The 12948-nt window shown below is 29.6% G+C and overlaps 2 protein-coding genes across 2 annotated transcripts; both read right to left on the bottom strand.

The window, feature by feature from the left end:
• Positions 1–915: 915 nt before the first annotated feature.
• On the bottom strand, positions 916–4616 carry LOC107007403 (glutathione hydrolase 3). Its single transcript, XM_015206018.2, has 7 exons — positions 4459–4616; positions 3458–3798; positions 2433–2951; positions 2109–2344; positions 1750–2014; positions 1528–1665; positions 916–1434 (listed from the first exon to the last, which is right to left on the bottom strand). The coding sequence occupies exons 1-7, from the start codon at positions 4574–4576 to the stop codon at positions 1159–1161; spliced, it is 1893 nt and encodes a 630-aa protein (XP_015061504.1). The 5' UTR covers positions 4577–4616; the 3' UTR covers positions 916–1158.
• A 4016-nt stretch (positions 4617–8632) lies between these two features.
• Positions 8633–12509, bottom strand: LOC107005771 (inositol oxygenase 4). The gene is made up of 9 exons (XM_015204429.2): positions 12309–12509; positions 11441–11582; positions 11227–11308; positions 10714–10918; positions 10290–10402; positions 9799–9991; positions 9144–9222; positions 8976–9057; positions 8633–8865 (listed from the first exon to the last, which is right to left on the bottom strand). The coding sequence occupies exons 1-9, from the start codon at positions 12337–12339 to the stop codon at positions 8839–8841; spliced, it is 954 nt and encodes a 317-aa protein (XP_015059915.1). The 5' UTR covers positions 12340–12509; the 3' UTR covers positions 8633–8838.
• Between the last annotated feature and the right edge of the window lie 439 nt (positions 12510–12948).

Here is a 12948-nt window from a genome sequence, read left to right on the forward strand (position 1 = left end):
CACGTCCTGCAGGTCCGTCACCGATTACAGAGAGTCGATTTTCAGTACCCAATTTCAGAATTTCTAAGTATGCTGAAACGAGACATCTGTGACGGGCCGTCGTGCCTATGACGGTCCGTCGTGATGTCCGTAATCTTAGCCAGTTTTTCCAGAAATAAATCTGCTGCTCAAAACGACTAAACAGGTCGTTACACCAACTTGTGGAAGTTAAACATTTGACCACTTAGAGCCTGTTTGGCTCAGCTTAAAAGCTGGTCAAACTGACTTAAAAGCTGATTTTTGACTTATTTAACTGTTTGGCAATACTCAAAATAACTTATTTTAAGTTAAAAAAAACTTATTTTAAGCCAAAAGTTAAAAGCTGGGGTAGGGGTGCTTTTTTTTTTTAGCTTATAAGCTGTTTTAAGTTGACCACATTTTTATCTTTTTGCTCTTAATATTTTTATACAATCCCCAAATTCCCCATATAACCCTAACATTTCTTTCTTCCATTTTTCCTTTTTCACGTTTGACATAACAACTTCAGCACTTTTATCCAAACGCTTAACTGCTTATTTTAAAAATAAGTTTCAGCACTTTTAAAAGTACTTTTTTAAAGCTACTTTTATTAAGCCCATCCAAACGGGCCCTTAATCAAAAACTATTTTAAATTGTCAATCAATATGTAGACGGACTAACTTTTTTGGTTAATTTTTTAAAAGAAATCTTTCTATTTGAGAAAATATCAAACTATGGTCTAAATTTTTTTAAATTATTATAAAATGACTTGATGGTCTAAAATTTTATCTATAAGATCAAAAAATATATCAGCAAACATTGAACTTGAGTTTAACATTATCCAAACAAGCTTGCTATTTTGTAATTCATCCACATTTTAGCTAAAACTATGGATCCTCAATTTGGTAATATTGTAAGTTCAGTATCAAATAAAATATTTTGTCACAACTTCTTCATTCAGTCTCCTATGAATATTTCATATTATACACCTCGACTATTTCACCGAGTACATAAGACACTGTTTACCAAGATTTAGACAGATGAAAAGAAAACACAGCTAAAAAACTGTTTCTCCGGAAAATGAGATATTTAGCCTGTTTTCGAACATTATGTACAAAAAATAGACTGATTCATATGCACAAATCAAGCAAGATGAGTTCATCAGATGGCTGCAGGTCTTCCATCTTTCCTAGGATCACTAACAGCCACAAGAAGACCACGAAAAATACCATCTTTATACTCTTTTCCGCTCCTTCTGCCCATCTGTAACGGGGGATTTGGAAGGTTTTGAACGATTAACTGACATATGGCTCCTCCGTTTCTTGCCTCGAGTTTGTGACCCCTCTCTTCTAAGAAATGCTTTTTATCATCCGAGAGTTCAATGTGATCGCCATCTATGCATGTCCAGTTCTCATACAGAACAACATTTGGGATTAGCTGCAAAATGAAAGGAACGCGAATCAGTACTGCAGCTAAAGGATCCATCCGCAAGACTCTCAATACTGCAGCTAATTAGACAAAGGTATCAACCTCGTGGTAGACTCTCGGACTCTGTACTGCAGCTAAAGGATCCATCCCCAAGACGAAATGGTTGATGAAAACTTGGAGGACTGCAAAGATGATTTTTAGTCCACCACTACCACCAATTACACCAGCTAATTGATTGTCCTGTAAAACGATCATTATACGTCATATGACTACACTAAGCAGCTAAAAGATGATTTGTCGTTCAAAGGATCACATTCGTAATACCTTGAGAACGATAACTGGAGTCATGGATGATAACGGTCTCTTTTTTGGTTGAATAAAATTAGCAGGAGCGGGAGGGAGTTTATCGGGGGATATTTCATTAGGTGTTGAGAAATCTCCCATTTCATTGTTGAGTACTATACCGGTTGATGGAGAGAGTACACCGCCTCCAAATGGATAGTTTACTGTGGTAGTCACTGATACAGCATTTCGATCTGAATCCACAATGCAAAAGTGACTCGTTCCGTGATCTCTTAGCTGACTCCACCTAAGAATCACGGATCAAACGAGTTAGAGCCAGTTGGTAGGCAATCAAGAATCTTGTTAGTCCTAGCTTCAGTCCGAAACAGAACTTATCTGACCTGGGCAAATAGTATTCAGGAGGAAAGGTGGTATTGTCAAAGATCTTTTGTTGAATTTCTTTGGCGAAAGACGAGGAAAGCATGTCAGATACAGTACTACTGATATTTACAAAGTCGGGATCACCCAGGTTCATTCGAACTGCAAGCATGTGTTTCATCGCCTCAATCATTCGATGCAGTCCTAAAGCACCTTTCGCAGCATTTGAACTCACATAGTTTTCAAGGACTTGAAGAATCTGTTTTCCTCAGATATAAAGGATTTAATCAGACAATCGTGTCGTATTAACTTTAGCAAAAACAAGCTAAGTTGATTTATATACATACCAGAGAAATCCCGAGTGTTCCACTGGACGGAGGTGGCATTCCAACGATTGTATATCCCATAGCATTAACAGTAACTGCTTTTGGAGTTTCCACTCTGTAATTTCTCAAGTCGTCCATTGTCAAAATTCCACCTGCTCTCTTCACATCTTCGACAAGCTTTTCACCAACCTCTCCGTTATAAAATGCTTCCGGCCCTTGTTCAGCAATTAGCTCTAAGCTGTGGCTAAGTTCTACGTTATGACAAATTTCACCAGCTCGTAATGGCTTTCCCTCAGGTGCAAATACTTGTCGCAAGCCGGGATCTTTAAGTAGTAATTTTGCTTTTTTAGCTATAGAGTTTCCGAGATATGGAGCAACCACGAATCCCTCCCTGGCAAGTTTAATGGCTGGTTGAAATAGTGTCTTCCAGGGCAACCTACCATAATTCGACCAAGCTGCGTGAAGACCAGCTAGCTCCCCGGGAACTCCCATCGACAACGCTCCATTTAACTTGGAGTCCCCATTATTATCATACATGTTCTGTTTGAGTATAAACAGATTAAGATCAGAACTCGCGATTCTGTGTTTCCAATATTTAGATATAAATACAACAACTACTATGTTTCAGTCTTGAACAAGTTGATGTCAGCCATATGGATCCTGACTTACCATGTTACTCCGTATAAGCTCATTTCATGTCAATTTTATACAACAATAACATACCACTACCTCGAGAGGTAGAGAGATTGTTTCTGATAGATGATTACAGAAATCGAAATACAAAGAAACTATTGGCGAAATACTACGACTACTAGTTTGAACAAAACAACTTCTGTTATATACTAATCCAAGTTCCCGGTAAGAACAAAACTACAATTATCTCATGCAAACAACAGCAACAGCTACTATTAGTACTATTGCTACTACACCTCAATCACAAACACGTCAGGAATCATGATCGACTATATGAATCCTCACTATAAGTTTCTCACATACGTACAAACTAAATAGTTTTTCGATGAATAAATATTGAACACACTGCTAACCTGTGAAGCAGCTAAAGGAGCAGTTTCCCTCATGTCAATAGCTAAGACTTCTGATGTAGATGAAGATCTAACAACCATAAAACCGCCACCGCCAATTCCACTAGCCATTGGATTCACTACTCCAAGGCACAATGCTGTGGCAACTGCAGCATCAACTGCATGTCCACCAATTTTAAGCATAGAAATACCGATTTTCGAGCACCGACCATCATCAGCAGCAACAACTGCTTCCTCTGATTCAACAACATCAGCATTGTGCTCTAGTTTTCCATTATATCTACTACTATTTACATCTCCAATTAGCCATACACCAATGTCTCCATGATGTGTAAGCCCAACAACTAAAAAAAATAAAAAAAAATGTGTAAGTGTGAAAATCTATGTTTAGCCATGAAATTTGATTAGATTTTGAAAATCTCCAAATTTTTAGGGTTTCCACTCATACAACTTCGATTTTTTTTTTCCATATAAAATCCATATCATAACACAACTTCAAAAACTCGAATTTTCAAGTTTCAACTTCAAAATCTGTAGTCAAACCCGAGCTTAATCAAAACATATCTCAAAAGGGTAAGTGGAATTCAACCCTAACCAACAATTATTCAAGAATCTCCTTCACAAATTCAAGATTTACAACATGACACATCACTTCTTTAATCCAAATCTAATTGAGCACTTCAATCTTCATACTTCTTAAGGGGAAAATATACCTCGTTACAAAAGTAACTCATATATACCCTTACCGTTACAAAAATAGCTCACAATATATCAATACCCAAAACCCAACTAAATATCCAAGTATCAACACAATCATAGCTAACAATAATAACAACACAATCAGAGGATAGAATATACGCATACGTTACCAAAAAAAAAAACCTTTTTCTTGATTAAATTGTTTTTTTCCTCATATACCCTCGTATTAAAAAATAACTATCATGTATTCGAAAGAGCGATAACAAAATAGCAAGATATAACAAATAAAGATTAAAAAAACTTACATGCTATGGCAATGAATGCAAATAAAAAGCAAAGAAAAAAACTCCATTTTTTCTTTGTATTAGAACAAAGAGGAGAAGTAGAGTCCAAAAGTGGAGCTTCCAAATTATGTTTCTCCATATCTCTAAAATTCTATGGCTAAACAAAGATATAATAAATGAAGGGAAAGTTGCATAAAACTTTCAAATACACACCACTTTTGTTTATAGTGTGGGACCTTTGTTAGTTGATCATGACTTTCATGTTTTTAGTGGGGCCAACATAAAAGTTAGAGCTGTTAAAATGGGTTTGACTTGTTAAGTCGGTTTAACTTAATCCTTGAATTAAATAAGGTATGACTTAATATTTTCGGCATATTTAAAAACGAGGTATTTTAGTCCAGTTTCAATTGATTCGCTAGCTTCGTAGGCCTAACTCGCAAGTCTTAGTGGCCAACCAGACCGTGAGATATCAATATTTAAAATATATTTTTAATAGTTTTTTATTTGTAAAGTTTTTATAAATAAATATTCTTAAAGATAAAAAATCAAGTCTTTTAAATTAGTTATTTTTTTTTAGTGGGAGAAATGATGGAATGATCAACATTTTTCTGATAAATCTTACGACTTCAAAATTATGAATTTGTAAATAAAACTTTAAAATATATATATATATATATATATATGTATGTGTGTGTGTTGTTAAAAGAATTATAAAACTTTGATTTCAAGTGAATAATAACAAATTAAATTGTGTCACTAAAGTAAAATAAGAGTATCAAAATTAAATAACTTTTTTTTTATCTCTATATGGAATCAAAGTTGTTCACCTTTAATAATTAAATATAAAACACATGTTATGGACTTTCCACTTTTGCATAGTTATTAAACATTATTTTTTATAATAATAATAAGTTATGTTTATACAGCTATCACTATGAAGATTCAGTTTGTACTAAATTAATCCTCTAATAATTATCCATTGACATAATTTAAACTTATTTTAGATTGTCCAATTATCATAACAAGTTGTATTGATTTTATTTATTATTAGCATTTTTAGTTCCTCAAAAATCAATAACTGAAGCATCGATATGTTATTTTTTTAATGAGATTCAAACATACTGCCACGTAGTTTATTTCAATCCAACAACATATGTTTTGTCTCTTTTAGAATATAACAATCAAATAACGCCGTATAACTCAAATATTTCCGAATTAATTGCGAAATCAATACTAACTTTAGTACATAAAATACTATTAGTACTTTTTTTTTCCACTCTATATTTTATTATACATTTCTTTTCTTGTACTCAAAACAAAGTGACAATATTAGGTCACACATCATTTTTAAGAAATATTAATATTAAAATGTTGCTCCAACAACTTTCAATTAATTTAAGTCAATATGATCCCTCAAATTGTGAATATTTCAATAATTTAGCAAAGTTTTTAAGTGTTAAATATTCAATATAGTTGATGTTTTATGCTAAATTTTCTTTGATATCTCACTATATGAGGTGATTTATAGTTCTAAAAAAAATACTAACCCCATAATTTTCTTATTTAAAGAGACCAAAAAATATAATTATCAATAATTAAGAAAATAAAAGTATAATGATCTCTTGATTATTTTTTTAATCAGAAAAGTGGAATAAAATAATGTCAAATTTAATGGAAGGATTAAGAAATTAAAGATTGTGTTTGGGATTAGATATATAATATGTATGATTGACAATATATAAATTTAATTTTAAAATATCTCAACTTATTCCATATAGCGACAGATGAATTAATAATTTAGGTTAGTGTCATTTTTATTTGATTTTAGTGAAAACAACAAGGAATGAATCTTTATAGTATACGCAAATATAAGTGATTGGCCAATATTGTCCTTTTTTTCCCCAAAAAATATCTCCACAATTTAATTTTATTAAACTATTGGAATTCTTTTGTTATATTATATTAAGCAGCGATAATAAATATCTATATTTATAATTATTATTACGTGTAAAAACAGCTAAAGGTTTTATGACTTGTTGATATAATGATATTAACTTAATTGCTGTTAAATAATTTACGATAATAAATATTTTAGCTAAAAGAAATATAATCATTAAATATTATTTTTATTACAGTGTATGTAGTATTGTAGTCATAGAAATTTAACAAAAATAACCATTTTCGAATTAAACTAGATCTATATATGAAATATTAGTAATATTGATCTACATAAATATATATTTTATAATCATCATTTTAACTCAAAACCCTTTTCAATTTTCACTATAGAAAAAGAAAATGGAATTAGCTACTAATACGTTGCTAATCGTTGTTAAATTCTTCGTAGCTAACAAAATTTTCTCATAATATGTCTTTAATCATTAAATAAAATTAGCAATAAACTTTATTGTTTTATTATAAAATTAATTTTATTTATTTTGTTTTGTTAGTTGGAGATAACTTAGATGACATTTACGTTTTGGTGAAAACGACAAAGGAAGAATCTATATGTAATCCAATAAAAAATTGTTAGGCTTTTTTTATTTTATTGTTATTTGTTTTTTATTTTTGTTTTATGATCTTATTATTTGTTATTTTTTATATTTTTATCTAAATATTTTGTTCCTCACTTCTTGTATATCTTTTTATATTTATTTTAAAATGTTTTATTTAAATAATAAGTCTATCAAAAAAATATTTCTACCTTCATAAAATAAGAATAAGTCTGCATATATATTATTCTTATCAGATTTTACTCGTATAAATACATACGCAACATATTATTAATTGTAATATATTTGTAGGACGCAAATATATGTGATTGGCAAACTTTGTACTTTTTTGTCAAAAATATCTCCACATATGGTCATAATTTGTATATGAATAATATTTGGTCACATCACACATTTTATAGTTTGGAAAAAATCACCATGAAGTTGCTTACAACCATCAAAAAATGAAAAAAATAAATTAGGTTATTAAATATTGAGTTGTTAAATTTAAACAGGTAAAATCAATTAAATTAATAAATGGATAGATTATAGATTCGCCCAAAAGTTATTTCGATTAAGTCAAATGGCAAAATGATTATATATAACATATCAAACTTCTCATTGGTCGCTTCGAGCTATACATTTTTAGCAAAAATTAGCTCAACGTTTAGATTAATGGAATCAAACATATTAAAATGAACTGATTTAACAAATAAAAAAATTTTAATCAATCCAAAAAAAGAAGTAACTCAATTTCAAAAGTTAGGCACGATAGCCATTAACGAAGAAGGAGAGGTTAGGCATCTTATTTGAATATTTAGACTAACTTTGTCACCCCTAGAGGCTGAGACGCTATTAATTACAAGTAGGAAAACTTTACCAGACGCACGTGGCAAATGATCAAAATCTTGATGTCCAATATATTTTTTCTGATAAAAATTTACTCGCATTTGATATTACAATAAATTCGAGACTTAAGATAAACGCATGATACTAACTGCAGCTCTATTACATTGTCAACACCAAAGGATGTTGCGTAGTAGTGAGGTTGATTCTTCCTTACAAAGAGGTCTCGAGTTCAAGTTTTGATTTTAAAATGGGGAGGTTTAACTTCTATCCGACGCAACTTAGAATCATTCAGACTCCAATAAAAGTGTCGGATACTGTATAAAAATAAAATAAAAAACTCTATTAAGTCTCAACTATTTATTTTGCTTTAATTCTTACCAAATTCTCCACTTTGGGCCTGACTAGCTCAGAACCAGCCCAGTTAAGTTTGGGTCAAGTGGGCTTAGTTTGGTTTCTAATTGGGCCTGAGTTTAACTGGGCTGATTATAGTGGATTGGGCCTAGGATTTGAAGCAACACAATTATTGGATTTTTAGAGTAGGAATATAATGTAATTTCATCATTACGCTATAAGATACTTAAATTTTTTACGCTTATCATTAGAGTAGGGGTATGCATTTATCATTTTGATTCGGATTTGTGCATTATTAATTTGATTTATCGATTCTTCTATTTGTAAACATCGTAAATAATCAAAACAAATAAAATAACTATTATGGACTTTTAGTCCTTAACGATTTATTTTAACCGATAAAAAAAGTAAACGTTAATATACTATATTCGCTATCTATTTTGTTGAATCTTCTATGTACCGTTAAAAAAGTTATTGAATTTAACAGACTATATAAAAGACAATAAAATCTCAATAAAATTTATTCGTAAATGAAACGAAAGAAATACATTTCCAAAAAAAAATAGAAATTACATTTCGAAAAGATAAAATATTTTAATTTAATAATCAACATAAATGAATATGAAATATAGATAAAAATAGTTTTTTCTCTATAATTAAAAATAACAATTAATTATTATATATATCTACTCTGCCACCATGGATTCAATTACCACCTCAGCTTTGTTGGAAAATACTGCATTACATTAACAAAAAAAAATGTTAATAAAATTATCGAGTTATTAATTTTTCAATTTTATAAGTTATTTTTTAGGTAATTTGATATCTATCGAAAAAACACTTTACCTTTTCGATAAGAGAGATATAGTATGGCTTGACTTTTTCCACATCAATTCGAACTTTACTCTTGCTATATAAATCATATTTACTGCATTTAAATTTGTAAATTATAAGAAAAAAATTGTTCAAAATAAATATATAATTAATAAAATTGAAACAAAAATATATAATTACTTAAAAACGTTGAGCCACTTCATGTTCTCTTTGTCCTCCTCATTCATCAAGTGTGTATATGCTCCTGACCTATGTAATGCTATAAAAAAATTATTTAAAAAAAAATAAAGTTAGTTCACATTAATAAATCTGAATATCAAGAATAAATTTAAAAATATTTTAAATTCAATAATATACTGATCGTGTAAAAAAGTATTTCTATAATTATATCATCCAAAAGATAATTACATGTAACCGAATGAATTTCAACTTATTTACATAAATCTTTCTCTTCAGGTGGTCCATTCGAATACCCTTCCGCGAAAAATATTTCTATATATACATAATTAAAATTATTTTTTAAATCTATATAATAGATGTCGAACCCCCTTCGACTAGTCCATATGTTTACTCCTTCGAATTTTAAACTCCCTTATTGAAAATTCTGACTCCGGCATACTAATAAAATATCAGACTATTTTCTCATTTTTAGAACCGATCAGAATTTTCAGTTTGCTCAAGAGAAAAATTTCAATAGCGATATGATTTAACAGATTCATATATTGCAAGAATTTCTAATCCCTTCCCCCCACCCCTTATAATGAATCTTATGTGACTAAAATTTAAATTAATCGAGCCAGTAAATATCGATACGAAATTTAAAAAAAAATCTTACCATAGAAAGAGTGGTAACGTATGACAAATAAAGCAGCAGAAGGAAGAGTAGTTTTATTTTCCTTTGCAACTAAATACATATAATCATCATGTCCCCATGACATAACAACTTTGTCAAGTCCACAACCTTCTTCATATACACCATTTTTTGTATTATAAATATTGTTGTTGATGTCTGGATTTTCCTTAAAATACTGCATGATAAAAAGAAAAATAATTCAAAAAAAATATCGACGAATGTATAATACATGTATAATTCATCTCATATATATAATTGTTATGTATAATTAGTGTATAATTAGCGTATTATCTATGTATATCAGCTAGAAAAAGTAAAGGGTGCAAAAGGGTGAAAATTATACTGTATATATAAAATCTTAATTTTTTTATGTCCCTTGATTTTCTATATCTATTTACCTTTTTTTAAATTTGGAGTATAATAAAAATTCTAATTCCGATACTATAATATGAACAAAAGTATTGGTAGTATACCTTGTGGTGAACAATTGATTCATCAAAAGCACAACCAAGAGGAAATGTGTCTCCAACAACAGCCCATTGAGGAAGCCCTCCAAAACTTGGATGAAGAAGTACTTTCCCTAGGTCTATGGTTCAAAATAAAAATCGAGTTTAAATTATACATACTGATGATAATAACATATTTAATAAAATTTCATAAGTGAAATCTGAGAAAAATAATACGTATGCACTCTAAACCCTATCTTACGAGGATAAAAACAGTTATTTTTCAATAGAGTTTCAGCTCATATAAATAAATACAAAACAAAAAGGATTGTAAGCTAACTGTATATTTTGAATTATCAACTATTATTACGCAATATATATATATAAGGAGTACTACTAATTAAAACTTTATATTCTGAACTCGCTACATAAATTGAAACAAAAAAAATACCGTGAATGAGGCCGGTCAAATGAAGCCAATCTTCATTTGGATAATCTTTTCTAATAGCTTCAGCAGTTTGTAACAAATGCTCAATTTGTGGTTCATCCAAATCAGGATCACTATCATCAACTACATCATTCAAAAGTTCACAACAATCCCAAATACTCATTTCAATTTTGTTCAATTTTCCATATTCTTCTCTCATATTTTTCACCTACAATATTACAAAAAAAAAATCAAAATTAATTATGTAAATCATGGTTAAATAAACGACAACGTTTAATGAAAAGATGAATTTTATTGTTACTTCTGGATCAAGAATAATATAGTATTAAATGAAAATATATACAACGATTTCGAACATCATAAATAAGATAGTTCAATAAAATAAGAAAAGGTCATGGAAAACAACGCCTCAAATTTCTCTTTAACAATCAAATACTTTTTAGAATCAATTTTTATGTTATATTACATCATATATATTTATCAGAATAAACGACATCGTTTAGGCATTGAACTTACATAATCATATGTTTGGTTAATGTGTTGAACTCTATAAAATTCTTCCACTGATTTTTGTCTTTCACTTTCTACATTATAATCCCTACAAAAGACATACAAACTTAAAAAAATTAGGTTCCATTTAAATCAAATCATTTTGAGTTTTAATATTTATTTTTAAAATTCGAATCAAAGATCGCTTATTAAAAAACGACAGATAAAATAATAAAAGTACCTAAATGATTGACCAAATGCATTTATGTCTGGCACTTCAAATATTTCATCTTGAGAAGACAATGTCTTTGGTACCATAAACCCACCATCCAAAATAAGTTCATTGACATTGAATGAGACTTTTTTCTCCTCCACTTGTGATCCTATCAATTTTTTAAAAGAAAAAAAAATCCATATATAATATTAATAAAAATGTATACAGTCAAATTTTTCTATAACAATTATTATTTATAATATTTTGTTGATTAATATCTTTCACGATATGTTATATTATATGTTCTCTATATGATATTTCTCTCTAGAAACAAAAAAATATCAAAACACAATAGCGTTCGGAGAGATTTGATTATAGATGTCATTGACTGAAATGTGTCCAAAGTATAAAAATTTATTCAGTCAAATCTCTTTATAACCGTGAAGGATTTGTGGTTTATAGAGAGAGGGGGGGGGGGAGTCCCCAGGCCTAGCTCGAGTGGCAAAAAGTGAAGAATTTGTGGTTTAGGTCACTATTCAAGTCCCACGCCATGCAAAGTGAAGCCTGAAATTTAAATGGGGAAAGTGTAGGGGGATGGACCCATTTTTCACCGAATTTTAAAGATTGCGATTGATCCGAAAGGCGGGTCACAGACTGATTTTCAAATTTATATTTATATATATATATATAAAATAACAACATGTTATGTAAAAATCATTTTTTCATGAAAACATTTTGCTATAGCAAATAAAAAGTATAAAACCATATAAACACAATATTATTTTAGGATAATCCAAATAACACACACAAAAACTCCATATCATTTTCATTCACAATATAAACTCATATTAATTCTTTTTCTTAAAAATAAAATAAAATAAGGATTATAACATACCAAATTCAGCCTGCTCAATGAGAATAGTCATTTTCTCACAAAATAATAATAAAATAAAATCAACACAAATTAACAAATGAGATTTTGCTTGTGTTAATGTATGATGTGAATGATATTGAAAAAGAATTTATGGGTATTTATAGTGTCCAAATTAAAATTGTCCTTAGCATGAAATTTAGAATATTTTAGAGTCCTTAAAAGAAACCATTTAATCAGTGGAGTCCTCAATAGAAAATCTAGCAACTCCTTAAAATTTCCAAATTTAGATATTTTAAAATCTTTGAGTCCTTAACTGAAAAAAAAATAAATTAAAGTTATTATAAATATTATATTATAATATCCCTAAAGACCCGTTCAAAATAACAACTATTTACGTCACCTTCATTTTATTCACTCGTTTCACAAGCGCGTGTTGGAACAACCAAACATCGTATTCTCCATTTCAATTTACGTGTCTTATATTTATATTAGTACGTATGGTTCACCAATAAGAATTGTGGTAGAATGATAAATATTCCTTCATCCATAATCAGAGGTCTCAGATTCGAGTACCATAGGTACATACATAATCGTCTTTATTACAAAGCGTCTTTACCTCTAACCAGCAGGGGCGGAGTCACCTTGGACGGAAAATTATACT

The sequence above is a fragment of the Solanum pennellii genome, chromosome 12, assembly GCF_001406875.1.
Source record: "Solanum pennellii chromosome 12, SPENNV200".
In the NCBI taxonomy this organism is placed as follows: Eukaryota; Viridiplantae; Streptophyta; class Magnoliopsida; order Solanales; family Solanaceae; genus Solanum; species Solanum pennellii.

Coding starts and splice junctions, on each gene's coding strand:
- LOC107007403 (XM_015206018.2), bottom strand. CDS start 4,576: ATGGAGAAACATAATTTGGAAGCTCCACTTTTGGACTCTACTTCTCCT. Junction 2,952..3,457: donor CTCCTTTAGCTGCTTCACAG/GTTAGCAGTGTG, acceptor ATACTCAAACAG/AACATGTATGATAATAATGG. Junction 1,666..1,749: donor CTCCAGTTATCGTTCTCAAG/GTATTACGAATG, acceptor ATCGTTTTACAG/GACAATCAATTAGCTGGTGT.
- LOC107005771 (XM_015204429.2), bottom strand. CDS start 12,339: ATGACTATTCTCATTGAGCAGGCTGAATTTG. Junction 11,583..12,308: donor CATTGAGCAGGCTGAATTTG/GTATGTTATAAT, acceptor AAAAATTGATAG/GATCACAAGTGGAGGAGAAA. Junction 9,058..9,143: donor AAGTGGCTCAACGTTTTTAA/GTAATTATATAT, acceptor ATTTAAATGCAG/TAAATATGATTTATATAGCA.